This window comes from Hippocampus zosterae, chromosome 10, assembly GCF_025434085.1.
Source record: "Hippocampus zosterae strain Florida chromosome 10, ASM2543408v3, whole genome shotgun sequence".
NCBI classification, from domain to species: domain Eukaryota; kingdom Metazoa; phylum Chordata; class Actinopteri; order Syngnathiformes; family Syngnathidae; genus Hippocampus; species Hippocampus zosterae.
The window spans coordinates 11,319,712-11,343,778 of NC_067460.1; the positions used below are offsets into that span (position 1 = coordinate 11,319,712).

Sequence of the window (24,067 nt, forward strand, 5' to 3'; positions counted from 1 at the left end):
AAGGGAAACCTAGATCCATTTATTTTTGTCGTCATTGGGGTCTTTTGAGCCGTGCTTTGTCTGGCCCCTCACCTAGAACCTGTTTGCCATGGGTGACCCTGCCAGGGGCATAAAGCCCCAGACAACTTAGCTTCTAGGATCATTGGGACACACAAACCCCTCCACCACGGTAAGGTGACGACTCACGGAGGGGTACTGAAAATAAATTTGTTTAGGTTAAATTAGGTTACTCTGATATCTTTACAATGGTGTGCAAACTCACTAAACATGGACTACTGCAGGGGTGGCCAACTCGCGTCTCGCGAGCCGCGTGCGGCTCTTTGGCTGTTTCAATGCGGCTCCTGGACTTTCACGTGACCAGCGTCGAAAACGCCTCGGCGATGGCGCTGCCATTCAAACATTTACACAAAGGTTACATGTGACTTTTGCTTCTTTTTCCTCCAGGCGATGACAAAGAGAGAGGCGGTGACAGCGAGGCCGAGAACTCCGCCAGTGATTCTGACAGGGACGACGAAGAGACAGAGCCAAGATTTGGGGTGCCTCGCATGGTGGGATGCCTCCACGTGGCGCGAGGGGGAACGCCGGGGGTCTCGAGCCCCTGCTGCGGCTGAGTGCCCACCAGCCAACGGGGAAGGAGGAGGGATCTCACTGGAAGGAGAGACACCCGATGTTCGCCCCGCCGGAACGGAGGGAAGTGAGAGTAGCCACCCCACAACCCTCCTTAAACAAAAGTCAGGCGAGGGACCTTTCAGGACCCGCACGTGGCGCGACGAGGTGGGACCGAAAGGGTTCCCCAGGGGGTGGGATGGGGATGGTGAGAAGAAAGCGCAAGCAAGGTGGGATGGACAAAAGGCATGTGGGAGGATGGGTGAAAGACAGACTGGTGGGGATTCACCCTCATCCAGGCCCTGGTAGTAAGAGGGGAGAAAGGAGCAGAAACGACAAAAGAAGAGAGAGGAATGAAAGAAGGGGCGACAGGAGGAAAGGAAGGGCGGGACGGGAAGGGGGAAACAGAACTGAAGCTCGGGGTAAGAATGGAGAACGAGTGATAGTCACATGGAATGGGAGGAGATTGAATGTGAGAGAAACACTTAGAAAGAGGTTGAGGAGAGGAGCAGAAAGAGTCAACAAAGAAAAATGGGAAGCGGTGCTGATGACGGAACTAAAGGCAGAAGAAGCCGGGGTGGTGTGGCTGGGTGAGGAGGAGGAACAGGTAGTGCTTGTTCATGGGAGGAAAGCCGAAGTGATGTTGAGGGGAACGGCATTGAGGACGTGGATAGAGGAAGGACAACAGAAGTGGCTGGGAGAGAGAGTGGTGGTGGTGGTGCTGGGAGGGCTCAGGCTGGCATCAGTCTACCAAGCGAGCTGGGGAACGGATGAACGAGAAATGGAGAGATGCCGACGAGATATGGCGAGTCGGGTGGTGATGGGAGGGAGTGAAAGACTGGTGATTGGTGGAGACTTCAATGCAAGTGTGGGGACGAATGTGAAGATAGGAGGAGTGTGTGGGAGGCACGGGTTGGGGAGGATGAATGAAGCCGGAAGGGACTTAATAGAATGGTGTCAGGAGCACGATCTGGCATATGTTAACAGATATAGGTTTAGAAGGAGGGGGACGTGGCAACACATGGCCAGTGGAAAATGGTATGAGTTGGATGGATTTCTGGTGAAGGGGAATGAGAGACACCGCATGGTGAAGAGGATGTGGACTATGAGTGAGTACGAATTATCAGACCATAGGCCGGTGCGCATGAAGGTGAATGGGAAGCGGAAGAGATGGAGGACAGAAGAGAGGATCCAGAGGAGAGTGGTGCTAGCGAAGTGGGAGATGTTGAAAGAGGAGGAGAAGAAAAGAGAATATGAGGAGAGGACAAGAGAGGACAAGAGAGAAACTGGAGGAATCGAACAAGGAAGGACTGGTAAAGGAGAGCGGGTGGACGGGGTTGGTGGAAACAGTCGTGGAGGTATGTGGAAGGAAGAGAAAAGAAATATCCAACCCTTGGACGGTAGGGAGAGAGGAGGAGATAGAAGAGACGAAGAAGAGGATATGGGAGAGGGTGGACAGAAGGAACAAGAAAATGGAGACACTGAATGCGAGGAGAAGGTTGTGTCACGTTTCGGTTTGTGGTCTGGCCAGCAGGTGGCATGAGCGGACTTCTGAGCACACCTGCTGCCAATCTGTGATTAATAGACTCAGTATTTAAGGACTCCTCCGCCGTACACCTGTTGTCGGAGTATTGTTTATTGCATCGCTGTTTCGCTTCTTATTGACTAGTTGGCTTTAGACCTCGTCGTGTTTTCGGACGAAAACCAAGCGGGCTTTAGGAAAGCGAGGTCCACAGCGGATGTAACGCAAATGTTGGTACGCATACAGGAGGATGTAGAAGATTGTAAGAAGAGAGTGACTCAGGAAGGGTTGAAGGATATGAATGACGACGACTGGCCATGTGCAAGATTGTTAGATTTGAAAAAGGCGTATCTGAGAGTGAGCAAACCAGCATTGTGGATGTTGCTTGAACGGACGGTATGTGTTGAAAGGCAGATGTCTGGTGGCATTCATCGCTTTCTTCGGGAGTTCCACGCTGGATGCGTACACCATCAGGGTCCTTACGGAGCACCCTTCACATTCAATGCACAATAAGTACATTTTACGGGACATTCAACATACAGTCTTCATTTGATATAATGAGCACAAGTGTGCACACCCTCATATCTGGGGACGTGGATTTGTTTGGAATTCATCCGTCAGGTTCAAACTCATGTTAAAGGAGAATCAGCGCACACCTGCAACCATTCATCTTCTTTTTGAATTGAGTTGTAGAGGTGAAAAAAAGTTTTGTGCTCTTGTTTTTTTAAAACAAAAAAATCCTTAAATTTGAACAGGTGTGTGTTGAATTTATATCCACCAGACCTTGAATGCTTTCAATATCAATGTAAGCGGGGACCATGTGTCAGCGCAATTTGACCTCATGACTGCCTTCCACCGAACTCCTTGCTTGTCAAACAGAAAAATGTGTAAAAATTGGATGTAAAAAAAAAATCTGCTTATGTTGTCTTTTTTATGCGTGATATTTAGTTGCTTGCGGCCCGGTAGTCCAGTGGTTAGCACGTCGGCTTCACAGTGCAGAGGTACTGGGTTTATTCCAGCTCCGGCCTCCCTGTGTGGAGTTTGCATGTTCTCCCCGGGCCTGCGTGGGTTTTCTCCGGTTTCCTCCCACATTCCAAAAATATGTGTGGCAGGCTGATTGAACACTCTAAATCAGGCATGTCCAAAGTCCGGCCCGGGGGCCAAATCCGGCCCGCGGTCGAATTTCATCCGGCCCTCGGCCCCTGTCATAAAATCAGTGCCGTCTGGCCCGCAGGTTGGGCGCAATACAATACAATACATACAATACATGCTGATTTATATAGCGCTTTCACAACAGCGGCAGCTGTAACAAAGCGCTTTACAAAACAGTTAACATAAAGTAAAATACTTTATTTTACTTGGAACACGTGTTGCATTGACTGAGGTCTCGTAGACTGGTGAGTGATGTTTCATAGAGTACTGCTTCCCTCTAGTGGCTAAATGAGTAATAGCATTCACTAAATGAGTAATAGCATTTAGACACTAGAGGGCATCACTCACGAGTTAACAAGGCACATCACTCCGTGCTTATATTGACTGATATGTCATATTTCAAATGATCCTTGCAGTTGTGGATATGTGTATTGCTTGTTCATTTCCCTGTTGTTCGAGTCAAAGGTTTTGTGACTATTGAAAAGTCATGGTGATACATTTTATGTTTCAAATCAATCAATTTGCACTCAGGAGACTTCTGTTTAAGTCAAGTGAATAAGCAGTTGCATGTGATATACCTGTTTCAAATAAACCAAAAGAAATTCTTAAGATTGTTGAAATTAAAATAAAAATGGAAATGTGAAACAGACTGGCTTACTAAAATTTGTTGAACAATATTGTTGTTCAATGTAAGGAATGTCAGCCAAGGTCGACCCCCCGACATTTTACCACATAAAATCTGGCCCCCTTGGCAAAAAGTTTGGACACCCCTGCTCTAAATTGTCCCTAGGTGTGAGTGTAAGCGTGGATGGTTTGTTCGTCTCTGTGTGCCCTACGATTGGCTGGCAAACGATTCAGGGTGTCCCCCGCCTACTGCCCGGAGACAGCTGGGATAGGCACCAGCACCCCCGCGACCCGAATGAGGATCAAGCGGTTCGGAAGATGGATGGGATGGATGGATTTAGTTGCTTGTCACTCTTTTGAAAAATAGTCCTTAAAAGTATTTGGATTTGTTTTTTTCTATACAATTACCAAAAAAAATTGTGTTCAATGGTCTTGAGCAATTCAGTACAATTGATTGATAACACTGACTAATCACCAAGTCCGACCAGGAAATGAGCTAAACTCAAATGCCTTGCACCATTCCCTTAAAGCACACGACTGCCATCTCGAGTTCAAATTCAACCTTTACGAAGACATATGAGTGATGCGACTTATTAAATACTTACCGTCTGGACTAGGTTCATGGTTTACAAAAATCTGGATGATGTGCACCACCAGACCCCCGCTAGTGTCGGTGTTCTCATGATGATAGGTGATGAGCTTGCGTAGCAGTCAAGGAAACGTTTACACGCTATGAAAAAAATCTGGGAATTTTCGGACACCTCGCTGGGTTAGAATTTAAAGTGTCATGCAGTGCCATGAAAATGTATTTTCCCCTTTGAAAATTCTCAGTTTCCCCACTTCATTGTTTAAGACCATCAAACAAACATGAAAATCAGACAAAGTTAACCTTGGTAAACATAAAAAAACGGTTTGAAATGAAATTTTGATTTATTTCGGGGGGGGGGGGGGTAATCTGAGCTCCCTGATCCTCTGTAAAAAAAGCACTTGCCCACTTTGTGTCATCATGAATTTACTGTGGCAGATCACACAGTTCAAAAATCACACACGTCTGATTACCTCCCGATCTGTTTGAACATGAAAACACCAAAGTAAAAGCTGTCAGACTACTTAGTTAGCAAAAAGGGCAGGGCTGTAGCCACAAACTTTTCGCAGTGTTGGCCAGAGTGACACAACATCCCCATGCATGTGTGCGTCATTCTTTATGATACTCTCCACAGTCAGTTTCATGAAATAAAATACTCACGTGAGTATTCATGCATTGAATGAATCAAAATGATTCATAAATTACACTCTTGTTATTTTGTAGCTCTTCAAAAAGTCATTTTGAAGGTGTTCCGTTTTTTCCCTGTAGTCTTTGGACTGGTTTTCGCGAAAAAAAGTATAATAATACAATTTTTAAACGATGATTTTTTTCTTGTGTTTTTGACAACATGACGCGCCGTCCAGACGTATGATGATGTCAGACGTATGACGTTCGCGCACGTCAAGGAAAAAAATGAAGTACATTTTTCACTAGGCGTCCACTCCTGTATAATGATAAACACATTTTTTGTACACACATTCTTTGACCTCGTTGTATCCACTGCGGGACTATCTTTGTCATGGACAACACCACGACGGAGGATCGGAATGTTCGCCTCTCGCTGCTAAGGCAACCTTATTGCTAGCAAAACTTGCTATAAGCGACCAAGGTAGCCGCTAAGCGCTAAGCTATGCGTTAGCACATTAGCCTCACCTTGCTAAAAGCACCGACAAAGCGACAAAGGTAAACAACCCTGTGTCTTCTCCGCGTATTTCGTGTATTAACACCAATGTCGTCTTGGTGAACTTATTCGACGTGGCCATGTTTTCGTTTAAATGTTTTGAGGGCACGTGTTTTAAGCAGCAACACCGCCAACGAAAAACAATACAAATTCCATCCCATCCCTTAGCAAGGCCGACTTTGCTCGCGCTGGCTAGCTCATTCCAGTTGTCGATGTCGCCTAGAAGTCTCGTTTTACTCTCCTGTGACTATTCTCGGGAACACTGTGCTGACCTAACACCGCTCAGGGTGTGGTTATGTTGCTCCTAATGTTACAGGTGCCACCATTTGTAGTGACGGGCGAGTGTTTGACATGCTACATGAACGTTATGCTTGCCGCCGGTCACCTAGTTGTATGTACCGTACTGTTCTAGAGTGTATGTCTGAACCCACGTTGATTCAGTTCGCGATATGATTTCTAGTATCAAGATCAAGTTTTAAAGCAAAGCAACGTTATATAAATGGGCATATTGCATATTTCGTACACAAGGCAACTCAATGTGCCTCACACAAAGACGTAACACCTAAATTCATTCACAACACAACGGCCAAAGACATTCAGGCAGAGAAAACAAAAGTAGCTTACCAGGGACAATATTCAAACACGTAACAAGAGTTACAATGTTTCTTTTTTAAGGAGCTTTCCCAAATCATTTAGTGTTGTATTTTTAAATTAACAAACACAACGATGAGTCTGTTTTACAATTAACCGTGTTAGACGTATTATACATAAATGTTTTGGTCTGATAGGTTAGTTTGGGTCCTCACTGAGTGGCGAATGTTTCCGAACGTAGCAAATGTTGGGTTTTTGTCAGGGCAGGGGTCCACACTGCTCTGAAACGCATATCTTCACTTGAGAACCACCACTCTAAGTCGTCAGTAGTGTTACATAGTGGGAAGGCGAATAACGTGGTAGGCAGTGAAAAACTGAAAATCACGGTTCTATTGCTGTTCATATTGAATGATCTAGAGTAGGTGGTGTCCAACCAGTCGATCACGATCGACTAGGAGCTCACGAACTGGTTCCAAGTCGATCGCGGGAATGTAGGGGTGAATGGGCAAAAACCCCGCCAAAAACTTTCACTCCCCCCAAACAAACGTAAAAAGCAGGTCACCTTCAACTTACGGTGCCACATGACCTCCTCTCCTCCACCACAATGGCAGCTTGTGACCAGAGCTGTCGCGATATATCCATGAAAAAAATATTCATCAGTTTCTTTCATAAGCAATTCACTGCACTGGCAAAGAATGGTAATATGGAGCGTCAGGAGAAGCATTTTAAAATGGTACACGTGAGCCCTGATAGTGATGTTCATGCAATTAACATCCCATACTTTGGTTCTTGCTGCTAGAACAAAATCCAAGAGATGAGGCAAAAAAAAAAACGTGAAAAACATTAAACCCGCTTTGATTACATGGGCTGTCTTCTGTGGTATCAAGACAAGGGTTTAATATCTTAAATGATTAATTTACTGGCACCAGTCACACTGCTAGACAGACTTTATTAAAACCTCAATGTCCATCACAATTAAAAGGTTAACAACATTCCTTTCTTTGTTCTTCTGCTTGCCTAGGTGACCAATATGTTCCTGAGCATGCAAGAGTGACTCTACAATTTATTTGGACTCCTGTCAGGAACACTTTACAAGGAAATCCCCCAAGCATTCCACACAGTGATCTGTCAAGATTTCCCATTATGTTTTGCTGCACCTGAACCATGTGAGGGTTTCTGCGTTGGAGTCTGGGGAAAAGACTGACCCTGTCCCTGAAAAGTGTGTTTCCCCACCCTGTTGTCCCCTTCGTCCCCTCCTACCCTGTCCACACATTCCCCGTCTCCTCACCTTAAAAAAGGAGACGCGCCATGATGTTCAGAGACCAGGTAGGTATCCTCACGGACTGGTTCAAGGGCTGGAACGAGTGCGAACAGACGGTGGCGCTGTTGTCCCTTCTCAAGAGGGTGTCCCGCACCCAGGCTCGCTTTTTACACATATGCCTTGAACACTGGTTGGCGGACTGCACAGAGATTCATATCCTGGAAGCGGAGGCCAACAATGCAGGTAGATGAACATGTATTTCCGTATTTATATACGGTGCAACATCTGAGATGGATCACAGTATGTTCTGGGATGCTGGTGAACCTCCAGTTGGATTTTGAATGAGAAATACAGTTCCACCCTGGATCGCAGTTCACTTTTTGTGGGTTCAGTGCAGAGAGGAATTTGTTGTTGTTGGGATCATTTCATTCCGAATAAAAAAGTTCAATTGCCTATTGGAAAGGGCAACTGGCTTAAGTTCCAAAACAGCATGTCTATGGGAAAGTGTACACTGTTAGCCAATTTAATATAGCATACCATCGCTAGTCAGAACTGAATTGTAATTGCTCTGCAGGTGGTTAGGATAGAAGGAGAATCAACACCAACTGGTGCACTTTCAATAGCTTCAGTGAACAAACGACAAATACATCGTACAAAAATAAGAACATTTTTAGCCAACCTGCTGATGGCCTCAACTCCTCAACTGACTAATCTGTTGATTAATTTTGTTGTTGAGTTGAATAAAAGGAAGTTTTAATTTCCCTCCCTTTATAAGTTTTAAATACCCCCCCACCCCCCTTTTACCAAAACCAAGACATTATGTCCAATTGACAGCACTGAAAATAGACTATAAAACTATCCATGCATCCATTTCCAAAACCGCGTATCATGAACAGAGTCATGGAAAGTTGCTGGAGCCTGACCCAGCTGATTTCAGGCGGAAGGCAGACTACACCCTGAACTGGTGGGCAGTCAGTCACGGGGCACATATTGAGACAAATGAACATTCACACTCAAACCGTCACTGAATGGGAACCGAATCCACGCTGCCCGCACACAAGTCTGTGTTACCCCTACACCGTCATCGACATATACAAACTAGATAAACAAATAAATTACGACTCAGTTCTTGGTTTATTTACTGTTGAGAACACGGCATTCTGAGAATTTGGCCAATGTTAAATGTAACAAGCTAGCTAAACGATGAATCATGTATCAAAAATAGTTGTTGATGAAGTGTTGCGTCGCTAATAAAGACTAAATATGTATAAAGGGTGAATAAGTATTTGGTCGCTACTGAGTGGACTTTGTCTGTTGGGAGGCAAACTGTCTCTAGATGAAACATGTCATAATAATACAGGCCATGTGTGATGGCCGTTCATTATTCGGAGAAAGGGCTAAATAAACGGCAAAAGAAAAAAAGCACAGTACCGAGGTAATCTGAGGTCACTTGGCCAATTTGGAGGTTCTCCTGTATATCCAAATTGTTGTTTGAACATAGTAAAGCAGCAGCACTGATAGAATGTCTTCTGCCCTCAGCCATAGTCAACCAGTGGCACCAGGAGCCCAAGGAGAAAGTGGTGTCCTTGCTTTTGTCCCATCTGCCTTTGCTGCAGCCACGCAACAGCGAGGCCAAATGTGAGTACATGAAGCTGCTGCAGAAGGTGTTGAGTCACACCATTGAGAGTAGCTTGTTTGTGGAGGAGAGCAGACAGTTACTGTCCTACGCGCTCATCCACCCCGCCACTACGCTGGAGGACCGCACGTCCCTGGCTATGTGGCTCAACCACCTGGAGGAGCATCTATCCGGCGGCTTTGTGCCGTCTACACGGGCGCCGCCCAGCCCGTACCACCCACGTCAGGGCTCGGACGAGTGGCACAGCTCAGCCGAGACCCTGGAGCCCGGCCACGCTTGGCACGAAAAGTCCCCCTCATCTAGCACGTCTCCTGCAGGCCAGAACGGGCACATGGCTTTTCCGGGCGGATTGTCCTCTCCTGTTAACAGCAACAACACAGGTTTATTTTTAGCTCATGCTGTCAAAACTGCAAACAGGACGAGAGTTTTATTTTTCGAGGATTACTATTAGTTTCTTTTTTTCCCTACTCATTCCCAGGACTGAGCGGGCAGATGCAGCCCAGCCCCATGAAGAAGTCCGTCATCCCCTCCAGTCCCCAAGCCTGTGGCTCAGAGTGGGTCAGTCAGGATGACATGAGTAGCCGGCAGAACTTCCTCCCGACAGACCAAGCGCCGCTTTCCCCGCAGAGCAGCGTGGCCTCCTCCGGTAGTGAGCAGACAGAAGAGCAGGGCTCAGCACGCAACACCTTCCAAGAGGACGGCAGTGGCATGAAAGGTCAGAGGAGTCTCTCAATCGTGTGTGGCGCTGCAGTGACGTAAGCTGACCTCTCATTTTGTGCCCCGTGTTTTGTTGCAGATGTCCCCGCATGGTTAAAAAGCCTCCGCCTTCACAAGTATGCATCGCTTTTCTCCCAAATGACCTATGAGGAGATGATGATTCTTACGGAGCATCATCTGGAATCTCAGGTGAGACTTGAGTTAGATTCCAACAAAATCCCAAAATTTGAAGAGCCATTTGGTTGTACAGTTTGGAAACACACCAAAATATTGCAAGATGTAATAAATATTCTGAGACTTAAAGCAACACGACACTGAAAATGTATTTTTCTTCATTCTATGATAGTGTGTATGTAAACATTAATAGAGCAGATATCAATGGCATCTGATTCCCTGAAAAAAAAATTGAAGCCCATTAAGTATTAAAATAATGACGGTGGTCGACTGGTTAGCACGTCTGCCTCACAATGTACAAGTCATGGGTTCGATTCCGACCCTGGCCCTCCTGTGTGGAGTTTGCATGTTCTCTCGGTGCCTCTGTGGGTTTTTTCTGTATACTCTGGTTTCTTCTCACATTCCAGAACCATGCACGGTAAATTAATGGAGCACTAAATTTCCCCTCGGTGTCATTATGAGTGTGAATGGTTGTGGTTTGTCTATGTGTGCCCTGGTAATGGCTGGCAACCAGTTCAGGGTGTCCCCCACCTAGTGCCCGAAGACAGCTGGGATAGGCTCCAGCACGCCCGTGATCCTCGTGAGAATGAGTGCATCAGAGAATGGATGGATGGATGGATAGTGACGGACCCTGCACTGCACCATGTTGAAAATTTTTCAGCCGTTCACATAATCATCGTGAAGCTGTCGTGTGCTGTAGTATGTCACTATGCATTTTTGACTTGTTTCCTGGTCTGTTTTGCCATAAAAATGTTGCTCCTGTTTAGATTTGAGATAATAAAAATGTGTGAGCCTGTGCACACTAGACCCTACTTCCATCAATACTATGTTATGAGTGACGCTGTCTCGTCCTCTGTACATGAGGGCCACTTTGGGAACGCATTTGGTTCACACACCAGACAGATTGAGGTCTTCAATTAATATGTAATCGGGAACACTCTCACACACACACACACACACACACACACACACACACACACACACACATGAGGCTTATTTGCATGTTTCAGAAGTCAGGTGATGAAAAATTTTCCATTATTTATGCGTGGACAATGTGGGACCATATTAGTAGAGATTGTATGAAGATTTAATTATGATTAAAATTACCTGTGTGCTAAACTAAAAGTAACAAACAGGCTGATTTTTGTTCGTGTCACAAACCTTCAATGGTTTGTTCTGTTTTGATAAATGGATAGTTTGAATTTTTTGGTCACGTATCTACATCATATAACTTGTTATGACGTCAGGTTTTGGACAGGTGTGATATTGTTTTGATATCTATGTGCATGTCTAATGTTGCTTACCATGGTAAGGGGAATGCTCGTTTAGTTTGTGTGAATGCTCAGATTCATGGAAAATTACAAGGCACATTTTTCAAGCTAAAGTGCATGGGTGGATGTATAAACACTTGTGTCGTGTCCTTAAACCTAATGCTAATACATCACCTTTCAATGAGGCGTGAAATTAAACAATGTACCCTGCCGGTCACATGTAACGACAAAACCGTTATTGTCCCTGCCCCTTGGCTTCATTGGAACAGATGGTGATTATGTTTTGGTGTGTAGTGACAATATCGATGGCTGAGGCAAGAAATGACAGGTTGCCTTACGCACATCTTTTTATCTCCTTCCTCTTTAGAACGTCACCAAGGGAGCGCGGCATAAAATTGCCTTGAGCATTCAAAAACTGCGTGAGCGGCAGAGTGTCCTCAAGTCTTTGGAAAAGGTAATTTATACTTATTTTTTTAATGAGTTAATATTCTGAGAACAATGAGTAAGTAGTAATTAGTCTTCATGTGACTCGCTTCTGCTGCGTCAGGAAATTCCCCTTCAGCTTTTTGGTTGATTGGGTCTTCGTTAGTTATTGGACTCTTGTGGCTGACTAATGTGCTCACCTCACTTGTTTGCAGGATATTTTGGAAGGAGGAAACCTTCGCAATGCTCTGCAGGAGCTGCAGCAGATCATCATCACGCCCATCAAGGCTTACAGCACGTTGATGCAGACCCTGCAAGAGCCGGCCAGCGCTCCTCCAGAAGCGACAAAGTCGGTGACGGATAAAGACACGGCCCGCGAGGGATTCCATTCCCACAGCACACCCGCCTGCGATGGAGACTCCTCGGCGACGCCCATCTCGGACGGTGACATTGCCGGACAGTTCACCCGAGTCATGGGAAAAGGTAAGGATCATCTCTTTGCTCTGGTGGTGCGGTCTGCGTCACTGGAACAGTCTCAGTCTCAGTAATGAGACTGGAACAGTCTCATTACTGGTGAGCTGTGTGTGTGTGTGTTTTTTTTTTTAGTAACTCTTAGAAATGGACTTGGCCATTAAAAAAAATAAAAAGAGAGAGCGCCCGAGGCAGAGAAGAATGTCAGTGGGGGGGACATAAATAAATAAATAAACAAAAGAAAATATATATATATACAGTATATTACACACACACACACACACACACCATATTTTCCGGACTATAAATCGCTCCGGAGTACAGGTCGCACCAACCATAAAATGCATAATAAAGAAGAAAGAAACATATTCAGTAAATATTTTCTAGTACGGAATCGTGTTCACGCTGTCCAATTTGTCCTGATGACAGAAATTCCTCATTTGGGAAATGAGCATGGTACATGTCCTTTATGAACCTGCAAGTATGTTGACAACATGCACGTGTAACAACACAATCAATAAAATACGAAAATATACTGTCCAAAAACTGTTTGTATAACAAAAACTGCAATACAGGTGTATCCCCCCCAAAAAATCAAAATATACGTACAAAATGCGTAAAGTTTTTAATGTTTATTTTTTTCTGTCTTGGGGAAAAAAATGTGTATTTTGGATTGTTTTGTTGGATGCATTCTTTGGTTTATGACAATGTTTGTCTGCGTGCTATACAGTTTTCTTGCTAGTTGCAAGTAACTGTCCCGTTGATCACCGATGTCTGGTAATTCTTGTGCATACTGAAGGATTTTTGTTGCCATTTGCATTGCTTCCTTGCTGGATGGTGGCTTGTCATCAGGATATGAATCGATGCCTTGTTTTTTAAAGTTTCGTAGATTTGCGTCTTTCCGACTCCAAGTGTCTGCTGGATCTTTTTTACTTTGTGTCCAGCCTCGCTCAAACGGACGCATTTCACTCGCACCGCTCCAGTCGTTACAGTTCTTCTACGTTTCGATGCGATGATCTACATGACGTAAGTGAATAAAGTTAAAATCTACAGTAAAACGCACGCCAATAAAAAGTCGCCTTGCACGTCTTCGTTTCAAATCTGATGAATGAAAACGGCGAAGCGAACACGTTTCTTCGGTCATGTCGAGTGGGTGCTGCTTTTATGCTAGTGCAGCGTTCTCCAGGACATAAGTGAATAAAGTTAAAATCATTCACAATTACAGTAAAACGCACGGCAATAAAAAGTCAGTTACATCTCGTCGTTTAGAATCTGATGATTGAAAAACACAAAGTGAAAACTTGTTTCAGCACTGTGTCTTTTCCGTCGCACCGGGTAGGCGTTGTGTATATTTAAGCTCCCGCGGCATTACACCTCCATTCGGGTTACGGGTAGTGGAATTTCCGCTTACACAAGTTCCGGTAACATGTAATATCGTAGTCAAAATGTTAATGCATAGGTTTTTATTCCGGGTGAAGGATATTCCTTTTCATAGAATTCCGGGGATGGGAATATTTACTGTAAATTGCACTGAAGTATAAATCGCATTTTGGGGGGGGACATTTATTTGATAAACTCCAACACCAAGGACATACATGCCATCTTGAAAAGGCAATTTAAACTAAAAATAAAATGGAAAACAACACGCTGAATAAGTTACATGACACATAAACAACGAACTGAGTTATTCAGCTCACTATAGCATAAAGCACATGCTAACAAGTTCACCAAACCATCAGTGTCACTCCAAATCACTAAATCCAATGAAATCATCCTTCTCTGTGTATCTTTAAAACAACGCCACCAACTCCGGATGTAGAAGATGCAGCGCTTCCTCTTCTTCGCCGCTTACGTGAGACTCATCGTGGTTTTATCAATACAAGTCAAGTCAAGTCAACAGTATTTATAGAGCACTTTCAAACAGCCATCGCTGCATACAAAGTGCTGTACATGTAGCAATTTAACATGCACAATAAACAGTAAGACAAATCGGTAATAAAGGCGGTAGAAAACCAAGAACAAATCAAAGTCATGCTGAGTCGAATGCCAAAGAATACAAGTGAGTTTTGAGGAGGGCTTTAAAGATGGGCAGCGAGGAGGCTTACCGAATGTTCAGCGGGAGGTCATTCCAGAGAGAGGGACCAGCAACAGACAAGGCTCGATCCCTTCTGAGCCTCAGTTTAGTTTTTGGTACTTCTAACAAAGTCTGGTCCACAGACCTGAGGCGCCGGGCAGGTGTGTAGGGGCGGATGAGCTCAGAGAGGTAAGGTGGCGCGAGATTATTCAGAGATTTGAAAACAAAGAGGAGGATCTTGAAAATAACTCTAAAATGAATGGGGAGCCAGTGAAGGGATGCCAGAGTAGGAGTTATATGCTCCCTCTTACGAGTACCAGTCAAGAGGCGAGCAGCGGCATTCTGGACTAGCTGAAGGCGCTTAATGGAGGACCGGCTGACTCCAAAGTACAGGGCATTGCAGTAATCCAGCCGGGATGTGACAAAGGCATGAATTACTGTCTCAAAGTGTTCATGTGAGAGGAGAGGTTTTATTTTGGCCAGCTGTCTAAGGTGAAAGAAGCTGGATTTAACAACGGCACCAATTTGCCGATCGAGTTTGAAATCACTGTCCAGTTTAATGCCCAAGTTTGAGAATACAAGTCTAGAGCAGCTTCTTGTGGGTTAATGTGAAAATAACTGGTGAAATGATATAATAACGCGTTAATAATTTCACCCATAAATCTCTCCAGAGTATAAGTCGCACCCGCAGCCAAACTATGGAAAAAAACTGCAACTCATAGTCTGGAAAATATGGTATATAAATTGCACCACCACGGTATCCTAGTGGGTAGCACACCTGCCTCGCAGTCCAGAGGTCCTGGGTTAAAAAAATTGACTGGGGCTCTTCTATGTGGAATTTGCATGGTGTTCTGTTTCTACACTTTTGCGGGATTTCTTTGGCTATTCCTTATATTCCAAAAATATACATGTTATTGTCATTGAAGAATTTTAATTGAATCTTTACAGCTTCTTACCTTCCTTATAAGTCACAAGCCTTGTTAAGAACAACAAAATATATACATTTATGTATCAGAAGGTGTAAATAAACGCACAGTGAAATGAAATTAAAACACACTGATCATCTTGAAGAAACACAAAATGCGGTCCACCAGATGTCACTTGTGTGGCATTATCCCACCCTATAGAAAGGAAGAAAAAAACTAATTGCCATGACATCTCGATGGCTGAATGGAAATACATTGAAGTGCTTCCTATAGTTGAATGTATTACATAATAAGTTATTAATTGTCTTTGACAATGTTCTGTGCTCATCCCTTATGAGCAGGCTCACTTCTGTCGTTTCAGTGTGCACACAGCTGCTCGTGTCCAGGCCAGATGAGGAGAATATCAGCTGCTACCTTCAGCTCATTGAGAAGTGTCTAATACACGAGGTGAGTGTAGGTACCTGATGTATTTTCATCAAATGGTATCCAGGGGTAGATGTGTGTTTTTGATTCTACTGCAGGTGAGGTAGAAACCTTATCAATGTTCGCGGGAAATTACAGGAATTTAAACACAAAATAAAAAGCACTTGAACGGAAAAATGCAAGAACTGAGGCCGACAGAACAGAACAAAGTAACGGATGATCTTCTTTAATGCAGCACAGAGAACTAATTTATGACATCCAATAAGACCCCACTCGTGAAAGACTGTGTGCCTTGATAGGTGCTGCTTTTTTGGTGGGCAACATGGTTTAAACTGGCTCAGTTGTTCCGTCTGCGCAAGATCTTTGAAATGAGATGCTTACCTAATTCCCGCTATTTAAGAGATGATTTTTTTTTCTTGAATGGGTGACATGTCGGGTGTCCATCTGGGGTTTGTTTGGGGAGGTAGTTATCTATTTTTCAAATACAGTTGAACAGGTTCAATTGGGGGAAATGCTCGTCAGTCAGAGCCAATTGTCCGTTCCAAGGAAGTACTTTTTTGAAAGCGTAAAAATGCCCAGGAGAGTAGAAATTTGGTGTGAAAAAATATATTTAAAAAAAGTTTATCCACTCACCTTATCGGTACTTTGGGGATAGGATAATGGGCTTAGCTCTTTTTGTAAAGTTGATCAATTGGGGGATGGTCGTCATTTAAAGAAGTACAGTTCACACCTTGTACATGACCACAACCAAATTGAAGTTAAAATGATTTTTAATTTTATTTTATTTATTAATTTTTCCATCATTCTTTTAAGGCTTTCACAGAAACCCATAAGAAACGGCTGGTTTCCTGGAAGCAGCAGGTCCTCAAACTGCTCCGCCTGGTCCCTCGTAAAGCCATGCTGGACATGCCCGTGTACCGACAGAAAGGGTGAGCTGAGCACAACTTTGAATCCGAGCCGCCACTTGACATGAAGTAGTTTCAGCTGAGTCAAAATGGAGTTCTCCCAGTTTATTTTCCTATGTCTTGTTGTGCGTTCCTGCTCCAGCTGGGCCTACGGGTCCAACTCCCTCCCCACAGCGGGCTCTGTGAGCGGAGGCGTGGGCCGCCGGGGCCAGAGGCAGTTCCAAATAACCCCCCGCGGACTCCAGGCGGGGCGCATCGGTCTGCTGAGTCCCGGCGGAATTGGCGGAGTCTCTCCCCGCCACTCTCTCACCAATCCTGCGCTGGCAGGCCAGGGTCGTCAAGTCAGTACAGCGGGGCCAGTGTGCTACCTGTCATTTTGTTCAAATTTTACGATCACGGCAGCATCAGCGACTGAGCTGAATGTCAACCAGTTGACGGGACTTATTGCTGAAATTCTCCTGGTTTTTAGAGTTTGTGGTTCGCCAACCCTGGGGGCAGTAACAGCATGCCAAGTCAAAGTCGCAGCTCTGTGCAGCGGACACACTCGCTTCCTGTCCACACCTCGCCGCAAACCATGCTCATGTTCCAGCAGCAAGGTTCTGTATCAACCCTCTCCCATTAGCCCCCATCAGTCTGGAATTTTCTCTTCAAATAGTTCATTTGATTTCTGAACGACTTTACTGCCACTATTGTTCAATACTGTCTAGGACTGGTTTAGAATGCACCTTCTTTGCTTGACGACTCAGTTAATCTGTCTTTGCTGCTGTTGTTCACACATGGACAATAAGTCATCTGCTCAATCTGTTGCTGACGAAAGCCAGTGTTCCATGGTACACACACACACACAAACGTCTTATACCGCCTTTGAATGAATAATGAATAGGCGTGAACCAGCCTCAAACGTTTTTACAGGTGACGTGTTGCAAAAAAGGTCAGCGTTGACTTGGTTGGAACACGACAGGGCCATTAGAAGCGAAATCTGCAACGCGGCATCTGGCATACGAGAACGAGTGTGCGCCTTGCGGAATGTGTGCCAGATTGTTAAAAGCCACACACTGCTTGCCTCGCCTTGGTTATTGCGTCTCCGGCACAAAAGGAGCACGGTGGCACTCTGTTACGAAAGTACCACTCATTACCTGTTTTTTTTGTTGGGGGGGGTTACTTTGGTAACGTTTTGCAGCATGTGTGGCCTCCAATATTAACTGCTAAAACAATACTAGATGGATGAAACATTCATTAACAGCAAGTCTAGTGGAACCTTCAGGATTTGAACACAGTTTAAAGAATCTTACAAATTCTGCCAGAGAAGGTAAACTTATGAGCTCTAAGTGGCATAATTGTAATCTTACAACTTCATTCTGGTACACTTACACATTTTTTCTTATTACTTTATCCTGCTAAAATAATGCTTTTATTCTTATAATATGTCAAATGTATTCTTATAGGAGTAACATTTTTTTGTTTTTGATATATGATATATATAGTTTATTATCAGAAATTTAGAACTTTCCGACTACAACGAAACCTACATGGGTGAAAATACCCACTCTTTACATTCTGTGATTTTATACCCGTGGTATTTCTTTTGGCAGCCCACGCAACTCCTTCACACAACCACATTTGGATATGATGAAATTTAATGCTCAATCATGACCCAAACCACCATTTTATTATTAGATTGCCAAGTTCCAGGCGCTGACCTGGAGATCAACCCTACGCTGGAGTCGCTGTGCCTCAGTATGACGGAACACGCCTTAGGGGGTGAGTGTCCTTAGCTGCGTTCACGCGAGCCTAACACTCTCTCCTACAAAAAAAAATAAAAAATTAAAAAAGAGTGGTAAAGATAAAATGTATTCACACGTTCTCATCACCACTACAGACGGAACTGACCGGACATCGACGATATGAAAAGAAGACAACAGAAGAAAAAAAATCCTCATCACCCAGCACAAAGAATTACGTACGCTCAAGCAAACCAGGCAAAGCAGAAGCAGTCACTACATAATGACAAAAAAACTGTGTACACGTTGTCGAATATTTTTGTACTTTATTATATACAACTAAGTTTATTATTACACAAAAAAATGGAATACAGATAATTATTATATTGTAGGACAGGGAGCAAGGTTGATGCCAATGTCATTTGCAGGACTGTGACATGGCGCAATTTGAGCGAGCGAGAGAGCGCGAAAAGGATTGGTGCTGTCTTCAAAACGGCCCTTTATGAGTTCTCTTTCTTTTCCTTATTCCCCGCAGACCTACGCTGCCTCGTGCGTGGATCAGCCAGAAGTAAGGCACTTTTATACAAACGGCACTAGACTGTAATTGGCTTAAGAAGACACTTTTGAGACCCCGAAAGGCATCTGAAAAGATTCCCCACACTTTGTTCAAACAGCGACTAGTCTCCTGACTGTCCACTCCAGATTACTGAGAGGACAAACATTCAATTTAAGAGCAGGCCTTGCCTTTTATTCGAAGCGTTACACCCTAAAGACTCCTCCTCTCCACTAAAGCCAAAGAGAAGGGTTTTTTCAGTCCGTGTCTCACTCGGGAAGGATTCCTGGCGACAGAATGGTTTGACTTTAAAAAGCAGTCTGAGATTGCTCGGCTGCACTTTGTTTCCGTTATATCCTTTTTTTCCCCCAACTATCTCCCTACTGGCGTTAATGATGATGAATTATCACGTTTTTACTGAGGAGCGAGGGTTGGCCGAGGGTTGCGCTATTGCACAAGAGCTGATTTGAAACATGCTTCCTCTCCGGGGACCCCAAGTACAGGGTGTCCTCGGTTTTAGGACTGCCGTGGCATAACACTAAATTTCTATTCAAGTCCAAACATGCTGTGGTATATCATGAACCTGCAGTAAAGCAGTAAGTTGTTGTCCGGAAACACTTCTCGGAACTATATTTAAAACGATACGATTAAATGAATCCAGTAAGTACAGTGCTAACTGATTATCGAGACATTCTTACGCAGCAGTACATGCTAGTTCGTAACATCCAGTGTCAAAATCCGAGGACCTCCTGGATTGCTGTAACATTCACAAGATAAGATAAGATAACCTTTATTTATCCCACACTGGGGAAATTTGCAAGTACTGTACAAAAGCAAAATTGATAGAGAAATGCCTGAATTCGTGAAACTCTTGACAATCGGCCCTCCAAATGAGACCCATGGACCGACTTTGGCACCCTGAAGTGCACCCTCTATCCTGACACGTGACGATTTGATGACTCATGCGATTCCAAGGTGCTCCAAGATGTCCATATTTTTCCATTACTGTCTGTGTTTCAGTAAGCCCTCAACATTATCACATGGTATCAGTGTTGAATTGTTTAAATAATAGTAAAAAATAATAAAAATAATAATAATGATGAATAAATAAACAAAAGAAGCGGTCTTCTAACCCCGGCGTCTGTCTTGGAATGTGACAGGGCCGAGGTGCATGTAGGCTTGAATATGGTCTCTCTTTTGCCTCACTTTGATTGTTCGGTTGTTTTGTAAGGCAGCGATTATAACTATTTTGTTTTTTATTTTGTGGTGGCGCCCATGGTAAAAAAAAAAATAGATGATGAAACAGTGGAACCCTCAAAGTTGACTTCAAAGTTATTCTACTTTTACGTTTTCCTCTTGGAAATAATGTCAAGTCAATGAACGAGTTTCAAAGTCAAACTGTAAACATAATGACATACTTTGAATTATTGGTGATCATAAAACAGTTCCCCGGTTATTAGACTAGAGCCCAACCGGATATTTTGAGACCAATTGCAATGTTTGACGGAATAAAATTCTGATAACTGATTAATAGTCCTATTAATTTTTAAAATGTATAGTGGTTGAAATAACTTCTTTTTTGGGGGGGTGACCCTTAATACTTACAACATTGAAAATATGAATTGCACGGAGAGCATTCTACTGTTTTACGGAAGTCCTTTTGTATTTGTTTAAACTTAACAGAAAAAAATGTCTTTTTTTGCGGTGTTTGATTGTTGAAATCCTTGTTTTATGTTGAAATGTGTCGACATGTTCACAAATGGTTTTAAAAATCGGCCGATTTAAGCGCTAATTCAAGCCGATTAATTGGATGGGCAAATAACACAAGAAGCAGGAATTATAAGACACTTCACACACACTTGTCTTGCTAAAATTTGTTCATTTGGCCAAATTGTCCCTGTCTTATAATGCGAGCTAGCCGTCATCTCACCCTGACTGCTGGTCCAACGGTGAGTCCAGACTTTGTGGTGATGATGCAACAATTGGCTGCATACGGAACACTGAATCGAATAAAAGCTAGTACAAACGGTGAAGCCCCCAGCATGGGTTCTCTTTTCCCTCGTGAAGGCAGTACTTCAACAACAAGCTACCATTTTATACTTTTCAGTTACAAATGCAGCATACAGACTGCAAATGAATGCCGCTTGTGTCAAGTTACCACAGGCTGTAGTTTGCCCTCCCGCCCCCATTTTCAGAAATAGCCAAATCACAAAAGGTTTAAGATTTGTTAAACTTCAATTATGTGTGTACACCATTCAAAAGTCACAGCATCGAAATATGTCCCCCTTTTGATAATTGTATGCAGTTTCGAGCTATAATCTCGGTTACACATTTTTTTTACATTCAATAAATTTCTGTTTGATTGCTGTCTAATGAATGGTATTTCTCCTATTGTATACTAATCAGCTTGACATCTGACCTAAATTACAGAGCTAACTCATTTGACAAATTTGAAATACCTTTTCAAATTTAGATGTAATTAATTCCCCTTTGGAGGTTCCACTGTATACACAAACCTGTTTTTTTTTTTTTTAACTCCCTTGCGATGGATAACTTATGCTTACTTTCTATAATCGCATGTGTGGCAATGCAGCACTGTTGTAGATAAGAGAATGACATGGTGAGCGGGCATCTTGCAACTAAAGTTGTGTCTGTGTGTTTATAACGCCTGTTTACATCTTTCTAAGATGATGCCCACATCATGTTATGAGAAAACAAAGCAAAAACAACCTCCCCTTTTTGGGGGGGTTTCTGCGGATCCGTAACATGTTGGCTTCATGGTGTCGAGTTATATTGCAGTCATGGGTTTTCTTCAGAGCAGGCTCTTGGATACATCTGACTTAATGAAAAAAAATGCATCACACTCGTGCCGGACAAAGACCTCAACAAAGACAGCTGACGTTTTTAGGGCTTGTGTTACATATTGCTCAGATTGTGCTTTTCAGAAGCGAAGCACTGCAGTAGAGTACGGTACAGTGGATGTGCGGAAATAATGATGCTGCAACAGGGCATGATATGCTTTTCTGAGCCATGATTGATGAGTAATCTGTAAAACACTACACAACAATTCAAGGCCAAGGAGTGCAGTACTCCATGTTTACATTCCAGTGATGCACTTCCAAGTTGTTTCTTTTCTAGAACAGGGGTCGGGGGACCTGTGGCCAAATGCTTATGATACACATGTACAAAAAGTTCAGGATGAACCGAAAATGCACTATAAACTTACAGGTCTACTTGATTTGACCTCTAAAATTTGGTGTATTGGTTTCTAACTGGCTGTACGTTTGCCTAAATACTGCAGACGCGCAGGGTTTGATTCCTGTGTGGCGGTTGCATGTTCTCCCCGTGCCTGTGTGGCTTTTCTCCGGGTACTCCGGTGTCCTCCCACATTCCCAAAACATGCAGCACAGGTTAATGGAACACTGTAAATTGTCCCTAGGTGTTATTGTGAGTGTGAATGGTTGTTTGTCTATGCGTGCCCGATTGACTGGCAAGCAATTCAGGGTGTATCCCGCCTACTGCCCAAAGACAGTTGCGATAGGCTCCAACATGCCCGTGACCCTTGTGAGATGATGGATGGATTTGTAACTGCTCTGTGTTTTTGTGCTTTATTTATTAGTTTTATTCATCGATCCATTTTCTAAACCACTTATCCTCCTGGAGGTGCTGGAGCCTGTCCCAGCTGTCTTCGGGAAGTTGGCTCGGTGCACCATTGATGAACAACCATTCATGCTCACGCTCACACCAAGGGACAATTTAAACTGTTCAATTGACCTACGGTGCATGTTTTTGGAAGGTGGGAGGAAACCGGAGTACCCGGAGAAAACCCATGCCGGCATCGGGAGAACATACAAACTACACAGAGGAAGGCTGGAGCCGGAATCAAACCTGGCACCTCTGTACTGTGAGGCGGACGTGCTAACCAGTTGCTTACCATGCCGCCACTTTTCGTTTTGTCTAGTTTTGGGGGTGACGTTTGCTGTTCAGCTTCTTGTTAGAGAACAGCAATCTGTCAAAAAGCATTGAAATGACAGACAGTGAACAGTTGGCTCTTTCAAAAGTTTAGAAGGGGTCGAATGAAGACATACTGCATTTGAGCTTCATCCTGAAATTTCACCAAAACGCTGAAAAACTTCAGTAGTGTAAATGATGCACATCAGTCGGCACATATTTTTGCATTGAGAAAGGCCTCAGAGGACCACAACGGTCCTCCCATCCCTGCACTAGTTCTCACATTCACATTGAAATCTTCGATGTCCCTGCCAAGCTTGATTGATTAACGCAACCGAGCTGTTGGTTTTGTCTTAACACAATTTATACTTAATTCTAAAGACTTCCCAGACTTTTTCTAATGCTTTTTGAAATGCTGTGCATCCCGTGCTTGCTTTTGTTATTTGTTGTTTTGTTTGTTTGTTTTTTTAAAAACTGTAAGTCCTATTTGTGAATGGTCTGAAGTGCAGCATCCGTCGGCTCAATGGCAGTCCAAATAAAGAGGTTCAGTTTTTGCAACGGAATCAGTGGTTTGGTCGGTTTCTTTTGACTTGCATCTTCATGCTGTGACTTTGACCTCTCAAGTGTGAAGAATATTTCACTAAGGAGTACTTGCACCCAATTGAAATGTAATACAACATTGAGGGGAGGAAACATGAGTGAGGTGTACAATAGTTGCAGACACGGAAGTTATTTCAACTAGTGAATCACAAAGGTAACAGAAATTCACCTGTTCACTTTATTTTAAAATTAGTTTACAGTATTCTGATCACATAATGCCTGTAATTTCAAATCAACACACTTGGTCGTAAATATTTAATTACATGACATTTTATCCAAATTACAATTAACAAAATTATTGACGCACGTGCCTTTGTCTCTCTCTCTCTCTCTAGAGAGAGAGACCATTGTTTTTGTGCTTTATTTATTGGTTTTATTAATCGATCCATTTTCTAAACCACTTATCCTCCTGGAGGTGCTGGAGCCTTTAGAGAGAGACAGAGATGTAGATAGCTATAAATACATATTGATCTATCGATTGGGAATTTCTCCATTGTGAGACAAAGGCTTTTTATCTATCTATCTATCTATCTATCTATCTATCTATCTATCTATCTATCTATCTATCTATCTATCTATCTATCTATCTATCTATCTATCTATCTATCGAGAGAGAGATGTATATCTAGATCGATATATCTAATATCGATCTAGATATTAGATATATCGAGTATTTGTCGGTTCAGTGTTCGGAACATTC

The 24,067-nt window shown here is 43.4% G+C and overlaps 1 protein-coding gene across 1 annotated transcript; it reads left to right on the forward strand.

Moving 5' to 3' along the window:
- Window positions 1-5,374: 5,374 nt before the first annotated feature.
- Window positions 5,375-23,330, forward strand: LOC127608433 (protein Smaug homolog 2). The gene is made up of 13 exons (XM_052077496.1): window positions 5,375-5,672; window positions 7,283-7,765; window positions 9,062-9,538; window positions 9,637-9,873; window positions 9,955-10,064; window positions 11,688-11,774; window positions 11,959-12,226; window positions 15,576-15,661; window positions 16,451-16,566; window positions 16,685-16,883; window positions 17,012-17,138; window positions 18,220-18,303; window positions 18,422-23,330. The coding sequence occupies exons 2-13, from the start codon at window positions 7,570-7,572 to the stop codon at window positions 18,448-18,450; spliced, it is 2,016 nt and encodes a 671-aa protein (XP_051933456.1). The 5' UTR covers window positions 5,375-5,672; window positions 7,283-7,569; the 3' UTR covers window positions 18,451-23,330.
- Window positions 23,331-24,067: the final 737 nt, after the last annotated feature.